We start from the raw sequence: 20,002 nt of genomic DNA, 5'->3' as shown, positions 1-20,002 counted from the left end.
TGGAAAGATGCTGTAATACATTAGGTGGAAAAATAGTTCTAGGTGATATGCTGGTATATATTGCACGTTTTGTAAACAAAGCCAAATCAAGAATATATGTAATACAAAAAATATGGCTATGAAACACCCCTTTATTTTGTTCTTTTTCTATTTTCTAAATTTTCTGAAATGAACATATATTACTTCTGAAATAATAACTAAACAAGCAAACCCCCCCCAAACTAAATGCATCTATCAAACTCTTGGGCTCAAGTGATCCTCCTGCTTTGGCCTCCCAAAGTGTTGGGATTACAGGTGTGAGCCACCATGCCCAGCCAGGCATATCCACAGACACAGGTTCAGTGTTACCCTACTCTGTGACAGTTGTTATCCCATTCAGATGTCTATTCTTGAAGAACTGTGGAGAAGTAAAATCTCTAAGAGCCAAGTAATAGCAAGAAAGGAGAACCTTAATAGTTAGATGTCAGCATAATTTAGAAGTTAATATTTAAGGAGCAGTCATCTAGCTGGTGATTGATTACAAACAGGACAAGATAGAGGATGAGAGACTATACAATCAGGGAAGAGAGCAATTAGGACAGAGGCAGCTCCCCTGCACCCTATCGCCTGGAGGATAGGGGGACGGTGGGAGACGCAGCTCTTCCTAAAAGCACAACGCCAGGCCCCAAAGAAGAGCATCACGGCCTTAAAGGGAGTTAAAGAGTGCCAGAACACAGTGCCCTGGACACCCCACTTTCAGATTCACTCTTCTTTACAAGCAGGGCGAAAGGAACAGAAAGAAGTCTGTGTTGTTTGCATCTGTTGATACAGGAAAACATTCCCGACTCTTCATTGATTCATGAGCAATTATAATTAGATCGTCATCTTTCTGGAGAGGCAGCTGTAAACTCAACTAATGAATGATGGCAAAAGAATCCTGGAATGACAGGCACACATGTGCAGGCAGGCGCCCGAATTCAAAGATGATGTCACAATCCCAATCACGCTCCCTACACTAGCTCGCATGGCCTACGCTTGAAAAGAGTATAAAAGGGGGCGGGCTGCTTTTTAAATTTACCACCTATCTCCCTGCCTAGACAGAAGGTCTTTAGTCTTGACTTGCCTTAACTATCACAGAAGAGAAACCCTAAAATGTGCACATATCTAGCTACTGTGCTAACACCCTAATCTCATTGAAAGCTGACCATTTACAACTTGGCATGAGCCCAATACCTCCTACTGAAGGTAGAATTTTTTTTGAGAGGGATGTCAGACTTTTTTTTTTTTTTTTTTTTTTTGAGACGGAGTCTCACTCTGTCGCCCAGGCTGGAGTGCAGTGGCCGGATCTCAGCTCACTGCAAGCTCCGCCTCCTGGTTCACGCCATTCTCCTGCCTCAGCCTCCGGAGTAGCTGGGATTACAGGCGCCCGCAACCTCGCCCAGCTAGTTTTTTGTATTTTTTAGTAGAGACGGGGTTTCACCGGGTTAGCCAGGATGGTCTCGATCTCCTGACCTTGTGATCCGCCCGTCTCGGCCTCCCAAAGAGCTGGGATTACAGGCTTGAGCCACCGCGCCCGGCCAGATGTCAGACTTTTTAATTGTCCTGAGGCACAAGTTAGAAAAGACTGAAAGACCAGGCGCGGTGGCTCACTCCTGTAATCCCAGCACTTTGGGAGGCCGAGGTGGGTGGATCACGTGTAGGTCAGGAGATCGAGAGCACGGTGAAACCCCGCCTCTACTAAAAATACAAAAAATTAGCCGGGCGCGGTGGTGGGCGCCTGTAGTCCCAGCTACTCGGGAGGCTGAGGCAGGAGAATGGTGTGAACCCGGAAGGCAGAGTTTGCAGTGAGCCGAGATCGTGCCACTGCACTCCAGCCTGGTCAACAGAGCGAGACTCCGTCTCAAAGAAAAAAAAAAAAAAAAAAAGACTAATAAAAAGGCCAGGCGTGGTTGCTCATGCCTGTGATCCTAGCACTTTGGCAGGCCGAGATGAGTGAATCACTCGAGCCCAGGAGTTCAAAACCAGCCTGAGCAACATGGTAAAACCCTGTCTTTACCAAAAAAAAAAAAAAAATTAGCTGGACGTGGTGGTATGCACCTGTGGTCCCAGCTACTCAGGAGGCTGAGAATGGAGGATCACTTGAATCCAGAAGGTAGAAGTTGCAGTGAGCACAGATTGTGCCATTGTTGCACTCTAGTCTGGGTGACAGAGTGAGACTGTCTTGGGGGGAAAAAAAAAAAAGACTGTAAGAGACTACTCTAGAGTCTATGTCTACAACAGTGACTGGAAACTCCCGGCTGGTCACTGAAAATCAGTTTTCAAAAGTCAAAAACGGTATTTGGAAAAGTAGCTCTCCAAATATGTAATACTTTACTGCCATGTTCATTTTATTCATATTGAAAATGATTATAGGCCTGGCGCAGTGGCTCACGCCTGTCATCCCAGCACTTTGGGGGGCCTAGGTGAGCGGATCACTGGAGGTCAGGAGTTCAGCCTGGCCAACATGGTGAAACCTTGTCTCTACTAAAGATAAAAAAATTAGCCGGGTGTGGTGGTGGGTGCCTGTAATCCCAGCTACTGTAATCTCCTGCTGAGGCAGGAGAATCACTTGAACCCTAGAGGTGGAGGTTGCAGCGAGCTGAGATCACGCCTGGGCAACAAGAGTGAGACTCCGTCTCAAAAAAAAAAAAAAAAAAAAAAAAAGAAAGAAAGAAAGAAAATAATCACAGAGAAGGAAGGGCTTAAATGACCTTTGACAAATCAAAATACAGCTCTGGTGCTCAAGTAAGAGAGGAAATTAACTGGTCAAGTTGGAAAGAGGTGGGGTACTGATTTCAAAAGGTCATGCTGGGATATCTCTTTGACCTTGAGTGGCTCAGCCCCCCAACATCCAGGTGCTAGACTGGGTGTGGTTTTCAGAGAAAAACATTGAGGGTCTTTAAATTCCTCAGATTTCCATCCTTCAAGAGGCATAACCACCTCTGAGCTACAGGCTCCCGGTGGAAAAGCAGCCCCAGAACCTAACGAGGTGACAGGGGTCTATCTCTTACCTGAGATTATAAGACTACCTGGAAGAGAGCCATCATCACCGTCAAAAATGGTCACCGTGAGCCATTAGAAATGAACACTTCTCCAAGCAACACTGTTTCCCCACTGCCTCCTGGTTAACCTAGTTCTTACCAGGTACTTTATATACTTTATCTTACTGAATCTCTCCTCAAATCTTCAGGGCAAATATTTTAAAACCTACTTGAAACTCAGGGAAGTAACTTGCCCAAGGTTATACAGCTTGAACAAGTGGCATTTATGTGGAGGCTTAAATGATAAATGCTACTACCCATTCAGGGACAAAACCAAAGTAATCCTGTTTTATAACACATGTTCAGTCATTCAAAAAAAAGGGGAAAGACTCCCTTGAACAACTGAATGGGTTACGTAAACGATGGTGAGTCAGTGTAAAGCAGCGTCCAGCCCCCCCTCCAGTGGGCTGTCGACAGCGTTTCCCCTCTGCACAGCTCCGGCTCCTCCCAGCTGCAGGAGGCTCTCTCACGCTACCAGGGCATGGGCTTGTACGGTGTCCCAGGCCTGAAGGGTCGGCGAGAGACGTTGGAAGTCACAGCTGGCTTGTGGGTGGGAGTGCAGAGAATCCCGTCCTCCCGTGGGAGGTAGCTCGGATGACATGGTGCCCAGGAGCCGGGGAGGGGGCAGCGGGTTGGGGTGGAAATCATGCCCTTGCCACTGACTCTACTGCTCCACCTGGGCCTGAGTCTCCACACCTGTGAAAGGGGTCAGGGGCAGCCATTCATGCCTACTATGGAGGGTTGTCATGAGTATAAAGTGAGGATAATGTACAAAAAGCACCCAATAAATGTTAGATATTATTACTATTAGACAATAACAACAAATGCCAACATCATAGTGTCTCGATCACTCTCACTGCCTGTAATGACTCCAGCACGAAAAGCTCCCAGCCACAGGCAGCTCCTGTCCATCCTCCAGATGCTGGCCTGTCTCTTCCTCGGGGAAGCGTCTCTGATCACCCTGAGAAACGAAGGTCATCATACCCTTTCATCGCACCCTGTGCCATCTCCCTTGGCAGCGCTATATCACATGGGTGTGCCTTTGTGTTTATGGTCCTGTCCTCCTTAGACTTTAAGTGCCATAGGGCAGGGTCTGGGCCAGCTTTGCTCATATTCCCATTCTCTCTCACTGCCTGGCACACAGAAGGTTCTCACTAATGCTTCTTGAATAAATGAAACAAAACTGAATTTGTAAAGCTTCTCACCTAGAGAATCTTTGTTCTGGCTGAACTATTTTTAAAGCAATTGTGGAAAAGTTATTTGCTCCGACATTCACAGGTTCATAATCTATAGGTTTCTCTCTCTTGTTTTTTTGTCCCAGTCACTTTGAAAAATCAAGGAAATTTTTCTTTCAGACATGCCTTTCAACTAATGAAGTGGTGCTGTAATGACTCCACAGAGGAAATGTACTTGGGACTGTCACAAAGCTTTATGAGTGGAAACTCACTCTCCTCCGTTTTGGCTACTCTAACTTGTGAACATCTTATCAGAATCAATTTGATAGGAGGAAACCTTAATAATCTTACCTGAAAAATAACAATTTTCAATAATAGCATTTTCAGAAGCCTGGACAGGAACAGCAGGGATGGGTGAGCCAGAGTGACTCGGGACTGCTGATAAAGCCCCAGGCCATGTCCCACTCTGCCCTGCTGAACCCAATGTGCTACTGTGGGGACCAGACAGGATAACGTACGTGCCTGTCCTCCAAATCCTGGAAAGGGCCGTCGGGTCTGATCACAACAGCCACCCTGGGCTACATCCTTGAGTCTCGCTGCCCTAAGCAGACACTAGTAACTTTTTGGAATGAAGGGAACATGGGCAGGCTGGGCACGGTGGCTCACGCCTGTAATCCCAACACTTTGGGAGGCCGAGGTGGGCGGATCACCTGAGGTCAGGAGTTCGAGACCAGCCTGGCCAACATAGTGAAACCCCATCTCTACTAAAAATACAAAATTAGCTGGGTGTGGTGGTTCATACCTGTAATCCCAGCATCTCGGGAGGCTGAGGCAGGAGAATCACTTGAACCTGGGAGGCAGAGGTTGCAGTGAGCCAAGATTGCACCACTGCACTCCAGCCTGCGTGACAGAGCGAGACTCCATCTCAAAGAAAAAAAAAAAAGGAGAACATGGGGGAATTCAGAGGAAAATACTGATGTCATCTAGGCAAGCCCCCTTTACATGAACTCCATGACCCCAGCAGACACATCACCTCCCCTTAAATGCTGCTGGGGGTGGAGGGCCACCCAGATGTCCTGGCAAATACACATTTCATTCTGGAGCAATTTTCAATGCTGAGCAATGCTTTCTCAGCCTCTCTCTGTAATTTAAGCCCTTTGGGGGTCCTTATTCTACTCTCCAGAGCTGCTGGGGAATGTTAAGCCAAGGAGACAGCTTTCAGGAATTTGTTAGCCTGGTTGAGTGGGAAGGAATTGTTTTGACCTGGGGTAAATACCTCAGCTATAATTGTGGACTGAGGGGTCCAGAAAAGAGAGGGACGCAGGTTTTTTCAAGCCAAGAGATCTGTTTACAAAGCATGCATCTAGCACCACATAATTAATAATAAATAGCAGCTAAGGCCTGACTGCTCCATATGTGCCAGGTGCTGTTCTAGAAGCATTATGTGTATTGACTAGTGTAATTTTTCCTATAACCCTGCAATGCACGATGCTATTATTATCCCAATTTTATAAATGAGTTACTTAAGGTGCAGAGCAGTTGAGTAAATTATTCAAGTTCACAGACTAGCAAGTGATAAACTTGGGATTCAAATCTATCCAGGTGCTAAGGCTGGCCCCCTTTCTACTACATTATACGGCCTCACACAATAGCGGGGTTTCCACTGTCCTGCTGCCTGCAGCCCTGGCCCTGACCCAAAGGCCCTTACCTGGTTCATGTCCAACATTCTGTCTTGCTCCCCATCCACTAGGACTTATTTTCTCTATTAGGATTTGTCCCCCTGACCCCAATTCCAGACCCTCTATGGCCTTTGCTTCCCATCTTAACTAGGATTCATAATTTCTTACGCCGTTTCTGACTTCTCTGGATAGCAAATACACAGACCACATCATGGACATCAAGTAAATATAGAAAGTTCCATTTCTTACTCAACTCGCTCCTGCTTTTCTACCAAGAATCCTAGAAGTTCCCAGAATATGAAAAGGTAGCACTGACATGACATGCTGGGAGCTTTGCTTAAAGTCATTGTGAAAACGATCTCCATTGTATTTTGTCTAGCTGGTAAGCATGCTCAGCCAGCACGATGCTACGAAGGCTCACTGAAGATTTAATGCAATGCTCAGTAAGGGCTGACTGCTCTGGGCAGCTTTTCCATAAGAGCCATTTGCACCAGTCCTGAGAGAAGTAAGTAGTTATGGGATACAGCGCACCAACACCAGAGACGCAGAAAGACATTCTAATGTTTGAAGGTTGGGAGCAAGATCTTATGTGACAAGCATCAGCAGGCAGGTTGCTCTTAAGTCCCTGACCGGGACGGTCTGGAACCTGCACCGGTACCTTCACTCCATCCAGCACGGCCTTGATGACCCCCTTCACAGTCGTCACCATCTCCTTGTCTTCTGAGTTCACACCTTCCAGCATCACTTGGTCAGACCAGCGAATGAGGTTGGCGAGACTTTGGTACACTCGGCTATAGCAGGAAGAGAGGGCTGAGCTACAGGGAAGAGAAAAATGGAAAAAAAAGAAAACCTAAAGCATGACCATCACTTAGCACAGAGCCAGCTTCTTGGTGACGAGGTGTGTTTCTCCATCTTTCTTTGTGCAAAATCCACACCGCCTTTGAATAAGCAAACTTCTCCCATGAGCCCTTTTCCTTACATCCAACAAAGATTTTGTGGAGCTTTATATTCTAATCTGTGTTTCAAAATTTTTTCATTTCCAAAATGGAACATTACAAAAATTCCACCACGATAGTTAAGATGCTTTTTCGAACTTCACATCCTTCTACAAGATTCTGATCACATGTCTCGAGGAGTGCCCCATCTCCCCCTCCTTCTAGCTGCTAATCACTAGACCAGGTCCAGGGAGTGTATACTGACTATCAGCAATTAGAATAAAATCTATTTTAGATGTGCCACAAGGAGCCGACAGGTTTGCGGGATTTTAACAGTCATGAGCTCAAAACAGGTCTGCAGTTTATTAGAACTCCTCCGTCAGGGGGCCAGCTTCATCATCCTCTGCACTATAACCATGAGACAGACGTCAGAAGCACACGAATGAAGACTATTTTGAGAATAGTAAATCGGGGCGAGGGGGCCTGTGAGATGGTGGTGGGGATGTGAAGGTGGGAATGTAGGTGAGTGTGTGTGTATGTGTGTGTGTGTGTCTGTGTGTGTCGCACCACGCTACCAGTTATACTGCGATGCCAGCGCCCATGAACAGAAGCCCTGAGTGCCTCAGTGATTGTAGAGTAGCAGCCGAATGGAGGTGTTTACATCTTTCACATATTTTTAAATAACTAATTTCCCTAGGAATTGTGGAATTATTTTTCCATTTCAAACAATTGTAACAGAGGAAGAGCAACAATATAGAAAATTTATGTGCTGAAACCTCTAGTCCAAAAAAAAAACAACCACCAAAATGATGCAGACATTTAGGAGCCAAAGATGTAACTTTGAGGAAAATATATAATATTGTAAGATATGATTTAAATAGGTTCTAAAACCAAAGCCATTTAAAACAAAAATGTGAACCAAATAGTGCTTTAATGAGAAGCTCTTCAGAATCAGGTAAGGAGGAAACAATTATTGCAAGGGATCTAAAGTTTCCATTTAGCCAGGCGTTCCACTCTGCATGTTCCAACAGAAGAAAAGGGTGGAAAGCAAACTTTCTTTTTCTTTTGAAAAGAATGAAAGCAAACTTATCAAGTCCATTAGAAACAAACAAACAAAATTCCCAAAGGAGCCCCGAGAAAGCCAGGATTGGGCTACTTTAGAAGATGATATGGATGGAAAGTATTTGTTGTTGGAACTACTCTCTTAGGAAAGAGGATGGAGAGGGGAAAACAAAGACCCTGCAGTCTCTCCTGGGGTTTTGGACCAGAGCTGATCTCATCCTGCAGGGGAATGTGCTTCTAACGGCTGGGCTGGACCTCGCTCTGCTTGCTGGCAAGGCCAGGTGAGGCCTCTTGACAGAAGCCTGTGGCCTTCCCGAGGTGCTGCAGGAGGATTCCACTGGAGAAAGCATCTCACTGTTACGCTGCTAGTAACAGTGAGGTGAAAGAGGGGGAAACACTTTTATTCACTACTTCCTTTCTGCCTGCATTGGATGCTAACGTTTCCCTGAAGGTGCTGGAAATGTCCAGCCTTCCTGTCATTAGCTTGGAAGCAGAAGATTCCTGTGTCAAGGGGCTAAGACATAAGAAAGGAGAGTTGAGGACTATAAAAATGCCATCTGAGGCCCAGCTGCTGGCTCATTTCCACCATGGAGCAAAGCCCTCTGCGTGTGACGAGTGTAACTGTTGCTCTCACATGGGCCTCCGGGTGCCTCACTCGGGAATCCTCCATTCACAGCTCATGCTAAGAGCCAGCTGCTTGTTGGAGGCCAGCTTATCACCGTCCCAGGAACTGAGGTGAGGGCGGCAAAGGGCCTGCTTGCAAGGACCCGCCTCGCAGAAGAAACGGGAAAGGACCTTCCAGCTCGCAAACTGCCCTTAGGGAGAAAAGAGATAATGCAAAGCATCTAAAAGGAGCATCTGAGGAGGTATTTCCAATCACTGCGGGAGACCAAAAACCACCTCCACTAGCCTGGAAGAATTTCAGAAGGAAAACCCCTTCAATGGGATTAGTCAGAGGACTACCAGAAAACAAACCGTATTTCATGGGTCCTTACAGCCACACCCAGGCACTTCCCATTTTCTCCTCTAAGAAATGGTTATAGACATTCAAGGTCAATTCAGAGCCACGCCTCAACAGACAAAAAATACCCCCAGCCATTACCATGTGACTTGATCGATTCTTACCCAGAGTATGCAAATGACCTCCAAGCAGCGCCCTGGATCCAGGAAGCAAGACTCCTAGCAGCACCACACTCTGGGTGTGAGGGTCCAGGGGACACTATCCCGGACTCTCCCAAAGAGGCTTAGCGCCTGAGGGCGCAGGGTGAAGTGATCACTCCCCTCTTCCCACTGTTCCCCTCTCGTCCACGCCCTAGGACGGATACCCTCTGCCCATGACTGCCCGAGTCGCTGCCCTCCCCTCCCTGGGACACACCAGGCCCAGTGGCCTCAGTTCCTTTGCTCTTGTTCTCCTGCCCCCACTGCTAATCCAACTGCTGCTTTCCCTCAGGTCGGGCTCCGAGAACTACCCAGTCGAGGTTTCATCAGATCAAATCCAACACCCGTGTAGCTCTCCTTTCTTCAAACTCCAACAGAGCTTCCTCTCTGTGCCATAAAACAAGGGCTGTATCATAGAACCGAGGGAGCTGATTTGTTTCAACTAGGCTTTAACTCTTCCAAGGCAGAGACTACCACATGAGACTAGGTCCACAAGAACATGTTCTAAAAGGGCATCCATACATCTGACTGTGGCATGATGTCGCCATTCACTTCCAGGAGCCCAGCACCGAACCCTTCTACGAGCTGAAGCTGGATTGACTCTGGGAAAGACAGAGTGAAGACAAGCATGTCCTGCTTCCTCCCCGTCACCAACCAGTGCCAGCGAGCTTCTGGCCAGAAGACCACAATCTCCACGGGTCAGCTGAAAGTCCAGGGTGGAAGCCCCAGGGCAGGGAGTTTCTTGTAAATAAAGACACTATTTGCTTTATCCCCCAGAAGAAGAAAACTATGAACTTCATTGCCAAGTTCTGAAAGCAGTTCATAAAAGCTTAGCCTCACGGGGCTAAATGAACACTAAGCCATCTTGGGGAACTGTGACAGAGAAGCATTTATCCTGAACAGGTACCATGGAAGAAAAACAAAAAATGCGCCAGCCTCTTAAGAAAAAGCTCCTGCTGGGCTTTCATTTCAGATTACATTTGGTACTGCTTTTCTTTTCACATTTAACAATAAATACAGAACAAGCTGCTAACTAACCTGTAAGAGGAAAATGCACTCCAGCAATGAAAGTATTACCCAACAAAAGCTTCCTGGGGCAAAGGCTGGCTCCATGTCCCCTGCACGGAGTGCTTGTAATTTTACGTTGCCTCAGCATCTGTTTTAAAATATGTTTAGCTTTCTCATACCAGAAGTAGGGCAAACGAACCCTTGACAAGGTTCCTAATACTACATCCCACCTGACTGGCTCTAGCCGGTGGCCAGATAGAAACTTACAAGCATCTCTGCCCGCCAGCAGGCTGGCTCCTGGCTTACCTACTGCTCCTTTAAACAGACCATTTGTCTGAGAACTTAAAGTAACCACCTCTTAGTCACAGGCTGCGCCTCCTGAATGCATGCCTGCTTGCTTTAAACCCACCAATTAAAGCTCACTGCAGGAGGCCTGTTGGGATAAGGCCCGCCCCGGACCCAATAACCCCAGTAACGGCACTGGTCCACAGGGTCCCTTCTCTCTCTCCCAGCTTGTGCTTCTTCGCCTCCCCGTGCAGCCTCCAGGCTGCTGTGTAACCCCCAAGGTCTAAGGTACTAGAAAACTCTTAGCTTGTGAGCCTGCAGTCCAGCCCCTGACAGTGAAGCCTGCGAAGAGCCTCATGCAGGTGGAGGCCCTGCTGGTGCTCTTCAGTCCGGGCCTCAGGTGATGACTGGAAACAGTAGCTTCCAGCTGACAGATAATGAAACTCAAAAAGTTTCATTCAAAACAGGCTCCCCCCACCCGCAGTGAATCCAGGCTCCAAGTCTGGGAGGTGTCCTGGCTTGACACAGTTAAGTGCTGCGCGGCCCATGCTCTAACAGGGGCTTCCCTACCTGCCTCTCTTGGCCTAATCATCTAAGCAGCTGGACACTGATAGGACTGAGTGGACATGTTAGGTGATTGAGGGCTTCAGGAGAAATGTATCCAAACCAATGTGACTACTGCCCATGAGCTAAGGCAAAGAAATGACCACAAACTTACACTGTGACCACATCCCTAGGGATGGCAGAGATGTGTCCCGGGCTTCAGGAGTAATAGTGACCTCAACTCTGAGATGGCATCAAGGGACAGTTGTGGGGGGATGGGCCAGGGGAAGGATGCCGGGTGATGGAGTCCTTTTCCTGACTGTTCCTAGGAACCTTGAGTTTCCAGTGCCACCAAACCAAGAGGCCTCTAAGGCTTCCATTGTTCTGACACAGCCAAGGACTTCAGAGCCACTCACCTGTGCTGAATTCGAGGATCGTTCTGCACCAGGGGTAAGATGGCCTCCAGCACCTTGCTGGCTGACCCTGGAAGCATCTCCAGTACCTTCTTATCAATTGCCATTTTGTCCACAATGGTCTTAAAGTAGCGCAGGGCACTGACCACTTCCTTCTCTTTCTCCTCCAGCCAGCTCAGGTTCTGAAAGGAGACGTTCAGCATAAGGAGGAGGAGAGAGATTAAAGGGAGCTATTTTGAAAAAAAAATAAAGGAACATTTTCTTTAAACCAGCTTGAGATCGATAGGAATGGAAAGGCTCTTGCTACAGAAACCAAGCCAGGTCATTTTTCTAAGGACTGTAATCAGGAGACAGAGGGTAGAGCTGAAGGAAGAAGGGGGCTTGGACCAAGAAAGCTCATTCAGAAATTTCTGAATTCCCTTTCCAGACCCTGAGGTCTTGAAAACCACTTCTCCTCCTGTCTGTCCTCATCAGCCACACTGACAGACCACCACTAACCCCATTAAGTAGAGTGAGGACTAATTTGCTGATGACTTGGAGAAGCAACAGTCAAGGCCCATATCCTGTAAATCACATCAAGAAACTCCAGGCTTTTGTTTCAAAGATCTGAGGGACTGTGTAAGACCAGTCCGGGGCATGAGGGGCTGAAACCCATTCCCTGAGGACTCCTCACTAGGTTCCCAGATTGTTCACCCCACTGAAGCCCCCACTCAAGGAAATGATATGCTATTCCTGAAGGTCCTGGAAGCTCCCAGAGCTAGAAGGGGCAGGAAGTCTGGGGAGAGAAGGCAGAGAAGCCAGAGCAGATGACACTGCTTCTCAAGATTCAATGACTACTCATGCAGTGGGCGCCAGCAGCATTCATGCTCCCTCTGCTCCTGAGAGAAAGAGAAAATACAGAGCCCTACGCTTTCCAGTGCTTAAGCCACAACCCCAAGCTTTTCTCCCTGATCATAGGGGGCCTTGGATCCAGTTGGTGGGTCTACACACCCCTTTCGTTCTTCTCTCCAACTTCCCCTCTACTTGCCCAGATGTCAATGATCCAGGTCTCAGCTGGCTGGCAGGGGAAGGAGGCTGACAGTAATCTACAGAAATGGAGTCTCTGAACCTGTTCTGGTTTGGGAGGTTGTCCTTTAAAAAAAAAAATAGTAGTCTACAGAATGGATAAATCCCAAAATGAACAGTGTACTCAAGTAGTCAATTACATGTCTAGTGCAAATTAAGAGGGGCGTGTATGAGGCAAACAGCCACCTGCAGGATCCCAGAAGTCTAGAGGATGTAAATAAAAACAACTGAGGGCAACAAGATAATTTCTAGAAAAAGATGATTTAAACAATATAAATATACAAACAAATGGTAGAAATTAATAAAAAGTGCTTATGATTCTGAACACTAGCTCTTTTCTTCTAAAATAGTGCAGACTGGCCAGGTGAGGTGGCTCACACCTATAATCCCAGCACTTTGGGAGGCCAAGGCGGGCAGATCACTTTAGCCCAGGAGTCAAGACCAGCCTGGGCAACATAGTGAGACACCGTCTCAATTAAAAAAATAAAACAAAGTTTAAAAAAAGGTGCAGAATATCATTTAAAATATAAAACAGTTCAATAGTGGAGGCTTTTATTTCACGGGAACGTCAAAAGAAAAATCTATACATGGCTACTTTTAGTCAGACAATGTGCAAAAGACCGGGTCATTTCTTCCATCCAGTCTTTCCCAGAAGGTGTCCCACAGACCGGAAGACACAATTCTCCGCTGGTGGCGGAAGTGCCCCCTCCTCATCCCCATCCCTGGGTCCTGCACCCTGGCTTTATTCTTCTCTTTTCACTACCTGACAGATTTGTTTATGGTCTGTTTCCAAGAGGCTGGGCGCTTGCTTTTCCACCTTGTGGACCAGAGCTCTCTGCTTCATGTCATCTGCCCGGGACAGGGAGGAACCTGAGTGTGAAGCAGTCGCAGTGCCGACAGACCTCAGATGTGCCTAAAGCCACGGTCAGCCAGGCAAGAAGAGGACTATGACAGTAACACTGCCACCTTAGCACATCAGAAAGTGTTAGAGACCACCAATGATGAAATTTGGTGAGGAACACGAAACATTTTAAGAAAATGTGTCATCAGGTTTGCTGGGGAGAAAGTGGCTAATCTGAAGATGGGAGGCACTCGAAAGCGGCAACGCATTTCAGAGCAGAGAGTTTTTCTGCCATTGCGGAGAGATCAAATCAGCCGTTTGAGAGTCAGGCTGCTTGGCCGGGTGCGGTGGCTCACGCCTGTAATCCCAGCACTTTGGGAGGCCGAGACGGGTGGATCACGAGGTCAGGAGATTGAGATCATCCTGGCTAACACGGTGAAACCCCGTCTCTACTAAAAAATACAAAAAACTAGCCGGGTGACATGGCAGGCGCCTGTAGTCCCAGCTACTTGGGATGCTGAGGCAGGAGAATGGCGTAAACCCGGAGGCAGAGCTTGCAGTGAGCTGAGATCTGGCCACTGCACTCCAGCCTGGGTGGCAGAGCGAGACTTCATTAAAAAAAAAAAAAAAAAAAAAAAAAAAGGGTCAGGCTGCCCTGGGCTCCTCCTAAAGGAGCCAACAATGTAATGTAGTACAGCCAGGCTGCCTCCGAGAACTCAGATTCCATTCCCAGAATTAATGGCCTCTGAGTGTTGTGCATTCTCCAGCCTTTCAGCTGTCAAGCTGGGGCTCCTTGTGAATGCAGCTGGCAGTGAGAGTTCACAGCTACACACCCACATCCAGCACTGGTTTGGACTGGGGACTCCATGCCTTGGCTTTGCTGAAGGTGGCTCGTTGCATAACCTGAAGGCAGGTGCGTTCACCTGTGCACCCCTCCTGCTGTGAGGGATGGGTTGCCATCATTGGTCCACATAAGCCTGGAAACTAAATCAGGCTGTCCGTGTCTGGGGATGGCTTAGAGACAAGGCCAACTACTGGGCTTCGGGCTTGTCATGCACAAAATGGGGAGAATAACATCTGCCCCGTGTAACTAAAGAGGTGACTGTGGTGGACTGAATGAGAATGCATATGGAAGTGGTTCACAACATTTAACAGGCACTATACCAACACCAGAGACCATATACCTGCCAGTAATAAAGCAGAGAAACAGGGCCTAGGATGGGAACATCTGAAAGGGAAGAAACAGGCCAGATCGTAGCTGCCATTCATCGGGGACATGGAGGCACCCACTGTGCTATGGATTTTATATAGGCTATTTTGCTTGAAGGTTACAACCACCCTGTGAAGTGGATACTATTATTTCACAGGTGGGGAAACTGGGGTTTGGTGGGTTGTGGGGGAGGTTAAGCAACTTGCCCAAGGCCACACAGCTGTAGTGACAGATACGGAATTTGAACTTGGTCTGTCTGAGTTCAGAGTCTGGAGAGATGGAGAGGAGAAGAAAGACTAGATCAGAAATGTGCTGAAGTTAAAAGGTTGACTTGAGATCCCCTGGTCTAAAGATCTCATTTAATAAACGAGTAAACTAAGACCCAGATGGCAGAGGTGGACAGAAAACCCCCATTGCCTTTCCGGCCCCGTGGGTCATATTCATTCCTGATGCCCAGGCTGTGGCTCCACAGCCATGTGCCATCACAGGAGACGGCGGGGAAGAGGGTGAGGAACACTGGCCCTCCTCTCCAGATACTTCTCTCCCCACAGCTGTGCTGCATCCGGGACACCCCATCTTGTCCTGTCACTCCTTGTCCCATCTGCAGCCCTGGTGCCTCCCCTCTCCACAGCAACGCAAGCCTCATTTCCACACTATAGGACAGTGTACCCGGAAAATGTGGGTTAAGCTGGGGAGTGAGGGGAGGGCAAGTCACAATCAGTATAACAAAAAACTAGAATTGTAGGATTTAAAAAAAAAATGGCAAAGCAACATCATTCTTCTCCATTAGCCCAGGACAGTGAGGCCTAGGAAGAAGACATGGCTAACACAGATATTGGTTACAATGAGAGCACCAAATCACCACCTGCCACCAGACTGTCCGGCAGCAGCAGCTCCCTGCTTCTATTTCATCATAAGATCTGAAGAGCTGAAGGGGAAGGGCTTTCAGGAATTCACCCAAGAGCCCTGGGATCCAACTTCTGTCCAAATGCCCTCAGAGATGGGGCACTCACACCTCCCAGGACCCCCTGATCACTGCTCATTGTAATTATACCTTTGGACTCCCAGTATGTGGCTAAACTTCCTCTACTACTTTAGCACTGCAGCTTACTGCCAGACTTGTTAAAAGGTTGCAAAAAAGTTTAGAAGTTCATCACAATGTACTTTGAATTTTAAAATTCACTAAGAAGATGCAAGAGACTGCTAATATGGAATCAGTCTGGGAAGACAACAGAATATAGTGAGAAAAACAGATTTTGATGAAGAAAATGTGCACCGGGGCCAACACTGTCTGCGCAGTGGGAATAATAAAAGCTTCTCCACACAATTATGGTGAGGAGTAAATAAGACAGCGTGTCTGAAACCACCCAGGACAGGGCTGGGGCAAGGAGGAGCCCTTGAGAAGTGGCAGCGAATCTGAAAATGTACTTTCATCTCCCTGCACTTCCATTTCCCTCGTATCTGAGCAGGGAAAGCCATGTATACGACCTGAAGTAAAATAAAAATGTATGTAATCGCTCCCTAAGCGGTAAGAGAGCTAATGAATACTCAACGAGGGCAGCAGATGACAGACCCACTGCAAGGTTTCTTGGACATAATCCTCTAAGTCCACATACTCTGGTAGGTTTCTCAACGCTTCTGGTTCTGTCCATGGGCCTCCACAAAGCAATAGGTTTGCATTTACTTGTCCCATGCAGGTGGCTTGGGACAGAGCACAGTCATCCAGCCCTTCCTAATGGGCAATGACGAAAAAGGGGATAACATTCCTTCTTGGGTGAAGATTGCACCTATAGCTCCTTGCTACAGAACAGATTTCTCTTGGCACTACTGACATTCTGGGGCAAATAATTCTTTGTTGTATGTGGGGGCTGTCCTGTCTGGTGTATTGTAGGTTGTTTAGCAGCTTCCCAACCCCTACCCACTAGAAGCCAATAACATCTGCTTTGCCTTCCTACGGCAACAACCAAAAATGTCTCCAGACGTTGCCAAATGTCTCTTGGGGTTTACAGGCACCCCACTAAATGAGGGATATACTTTAGCACTGAATTTTTCTCCATGATCTCTCTTGGAAAAATGAACAAAGGGGAAAATCCCAGCCGGGTGCAGTGGCTCATGCCTGTAATCCCAGCACTTTGAGAGGATGAGGTGGGCAGATCACTTGAGGTCAGGAGTTTGAGACCAGCCTGGCCAACATGGCAAAACCCCGTCTCTACTAAAAATACAAAAATTAGCCAGGAGTGGTAGAGGACGCCTGTAGTCCCAGCTACACGGGAGGCTGAGGTGGGAGAACTGCTTGAGCCTGGGAGGCAGAGACTGCAGTGAGCCAAGATTGCTCCACTGCACTCCAGCCTGGGTGACAGAGACTCTTGTCTCAAAACAAACAAACAAAAAACAACAAAAACAAAAACAACAAAAAGCGGGAAAATTCCAGGAATTGAGTGGCTGAACAGTTTCATATCAGAGTTCACTAGCAGAATAACGTTGTTAGTAAGTGAATCATTTTACTCTGACTGCCTGGACTAGTGTTGGATGACAATTACACTCCGCTTGTAGTTAATACTAACTCGGCTACAAGAGGTTACTAAACAGGTTGTAATAAAAAATAACTGTGGCACAGACCAAATCTACTGTATTATTCTTCAATCTGGAATTTAGATCAATCTGGCAAACACTGACTGTTTCCCTCTTGCTTGTCAGCCACCTTTTGTTAAAAGAGGGGGCAAGAAAAACTATTTTTCAACAAAAGACTATTAGATTTAAAACCTTTATTTTCCTCCACTTTTAACTAAAATTTTAAGATATTCTGCTGGTCAACATAAAAACCAAAAAATAGATGAATTGCAAAATTCAAGAATTACGTATTTAAATAACAGGCTAGCTTGCACCAGCTGCATTAAACTGATGGCTATGACTGTAGTTCTGCTACACAGAAATTATACTTTGGATAAGCACTAAAGGATTAATAATATCTGTCTACAAGGTTTGTTTTATTTTACATTACTCAGTTTAGTTTTATTTTATTTATTTAGTTTTTGGAGACAGAGTCTCACTCTGTTACCCAGGCTGAAGAGCAGTGACATGATCTCGGCTCACTGCAACCTCAGCCGCCCCGGTTCAAATGATTCTCCTGCCTCAGCCTCCCAAGTAGCTGGGATTACTGGCGCCTGCCACTATGCTTCGCGCATATATATATATATATAAAATATATATTTTTATATATATTTATATATATTTTATATATATATATTTTATAATATATATATATTTTTTTATATATATATATATATATATTTTTTTTTTTTTGTATTTTTAGTAGAGAGGGAGTTTCGTCATGTTGGCCAGGCTGGTCTTGAACTCGTGACCTCAAGTGATCCACCTGCCTCAGCCTCCCAAAGTGCTGGAATTACAGGTGTGAACCAGTGTGCCCAGCCTAGTTTTATTTTTATGTAGAGTCAGGATTAATATTTAAATTCACGAGATATTAAAAATTCTGTCTTTCATAAAGAGGAAATGTAGCATCTCGAGAATTCAGACTCTGACGTCAGACAGCCTGCATTCAAATCTTGACTTCGCCAACATTTTGCTGTGTAACTTTGGCTAAATGCTTAATATTTCTATAGATCCAGTTTCCTTTTTGGCAAAATAAGTTTCCATACATCAGGGTTGCTATGAAGATAAGTAAGAGGACACATGTAAAGCACTCAGCACTGGGCCAAGAAAAGGCTCCATAAATGTTAGGGACACAGGTGTCTGTGGCTCTGAGAGCACTTGGTCATGCGGCGGTCTCACTGCACTCCACCAGCCTTGTGAGATGGCTAAGAAAGCACTCGAAGGCTTCAGAAGCCTCTTCCCTTCTAAACTATTCAGATCATCTTAGCAATTCAAGGAACAGCTGGTCTTGAGAGATGAGACTCGCCCACATCCCCCGGAACCCGTTGGACCCAAGCAGCACACCCAAACCAACCCCAGAAAGAATCCCTGAGCTTCTGCCACAAAGCTCTCTCCAAAGATCATGGGACCTTGCATAAACTCTCACTTTCATCCAAGGTCCCTTGGACTCTTTCCTGAACAATTCAGCCCACAGTCACCACCCAGTTGAACATAATAATAGTGCAATAGATTTTTTTTTCCATCCCCAAAACCATGGACCAGGATTCTGCAGTAGAAGGCAAGGCAAACCCAATTGTTCTTAATGTTACACTGACCTTCTGCCTTTGAGACCTGGAAGCCACAGCACTGGTGGACATAAATTCTACTGCCTGCTGCTCCAGATCCAAGGGGAGAGGGTAGCCCTCTGGTAGAAATCTGTCTGTTGCCTCCTGGAAGAGAGGAAACCTGGATTCCTACAGAGCTTGAAATGGCTGTTTGAGGCTGAAGGGAGGGGTTGATGAAAGTCAATAGCTGTTTCAACATATCTGGCTTGACTGGCCCTGCAGAGGCCACTAACTCTTGAGGACATCTTTGGCTGGGTCTCAAGGGGTTTGCATGTTTCAGAGCACAGGCCCTAAAGCCGAATGATGGATGTTCTGGACATCACAAAGTTCCCTGTGTTTGAGTGTGCGCCAAGGCAACGAAGGGAACTGCAGGGCAGGGAGGCAGCAGCCTGGGGTGTGGACATGATGTGCTGAGCTGTTTTAAATGCCCAGAGGATGACACAGCTGGAAAAGGAGAACTGTCCTAGCCAACTGAGCTTGGCTAACATGGCAAACACTCACCATCCTAATGGTTCTTACTTTATAAGGACACCAAAGGTCCCGCCCATGGAATGCTACAAAGTAGGTATGAATCACTGAAAGCTGAATCCCCAGGGAGGGAACATACAAATCGCACAAACTCATACTGCTTGAAGCAGGTGAGGCCAGGAGAAACACCTAGAGTCAGCTTACTTTGTTCACAGGTTTCTCTGGAATCTTTACGGACACCTCAGCTGGTTTTCCCTTCTTTGATGGCGTTCTCTTGATTTTGGGTGAGTGGAATTTGTCCATCAGCTTCATGGTGAAGGAAGAGAGATGAGAACGCTGAGAGTCTGAAAACAAAGAGGGTACTGACTGTTAGATGGGAGTGGGAAGAAGCGACGGTTCTTTGACCTTTTGTGGAAATGAGCAATGTCCCCAAACCCATCTTTTTTCTTGGCTGTTGAGAGTTTCAAAGGAAAGGACGTATGGATCCACTACAAAACATTTCTGCTTACATGCTTCAATTTTTGCAGTTTTCACCAAGGAATTGTGGAAATCAAAGGCAGTCCAAATAAATATGGAAAAAGAACTTGCAAATATTCCCAAGTGTCCATAGAGAGTTTGTGTGATGATCTAACTACCATCCTAGGGAACTGGCTAAGAAGAAAGAACACCCAGTCAAATCATAGATGTGTAGGAGGTGGGAACTGGAAAGGAAGGCCCTTTCGAATCCACCTCTTCACTCTTTAGGAAACTGCAACAAGTGACAGGTGCAAGGCTCTGGAGTTGGCAGCAGTGACTGAACAAGAAGTAAGGTGTTCAAAACCCTCTGGGCCATGGTGAAAGACTGAAGGACTTGCCCCAAAGATCAGGAATTAAGACTAGGACATCTG

General features: G+C 46.7%; 2 protein-coding genes across 15 annotated transcripts in view; both read right to left on the bottom strand.

The window, feature by feature from the left end:
• Positions 1–222, bottom strand: part of UCK1 (uridine-cytidine kinase 1) — a 117,309-nt gene extending 117,087 nt beyond the window's left edge. Inside the window, exon 1 of the mRNA XM_050760288.1 lies at positions 211–222. The gene's annotated coding sequence lies outside the window, so the exon portion shown is untranslated. The remainder of the gene's footprint in view (positions 1–210) is intronic.
• The window catches only part of RAPGEF1 (Rap guanine nucleotide exchange factor 1), a 159,884-nt gene that overhangs the window by 56,596 nt on the left and 83,286 nt on the right, over positions 1–20,002 (bottom strand). For 11 of the 14 annotated variants that reach the window (XM_050759731.1, XM_050759733.1, XM_050759743.1 and 8 more), the window contains exons 2-5: positions 19,320–19,459; positions 18,639–18,752; positions 11,321–11,499; positions 6,572–6,728 (exon numbers count right to left, since the gene is read on the bottom strand). In XM_050759731.1, coding sequence (XP_050615688.1) covers positions 6,572–6,728; positions 11,321–11,499; positions 18,639–18,752; positions 19,320–19,459 — 590 coding nt within the window. The remainder of the gene's footprint in view (positions 1–6,571; positions 6,729–11,320; positions 11,500–18,638; positions 18,753–19,319; positions 19,460–20,002) is intronic. The other 3 variants (XM_050759739.1, XM_050759744.1, XM_050759738.1) reach the window with 1 other exon arrangement.

The sequence above is a fragment of the Macaca thibetana genome, chromosome 15 (assembly GCF_024542745.1).
Source record: "Macaca thibetana thibetana isolate TM-01 chromosome 15, ASM2454274v1, whole genome shotgun sequence".
NCBI lineage: Eukaryota > Metazoa > Chordata > Mammalia > Primates > Cercopithecidae > Macaca > Macaca thibetana.
The sequence above is the reverse complement of the archived record's forward strand: the minus strand, read 5'-3'. Positions and strand labels throughout refer to the sequence as shown.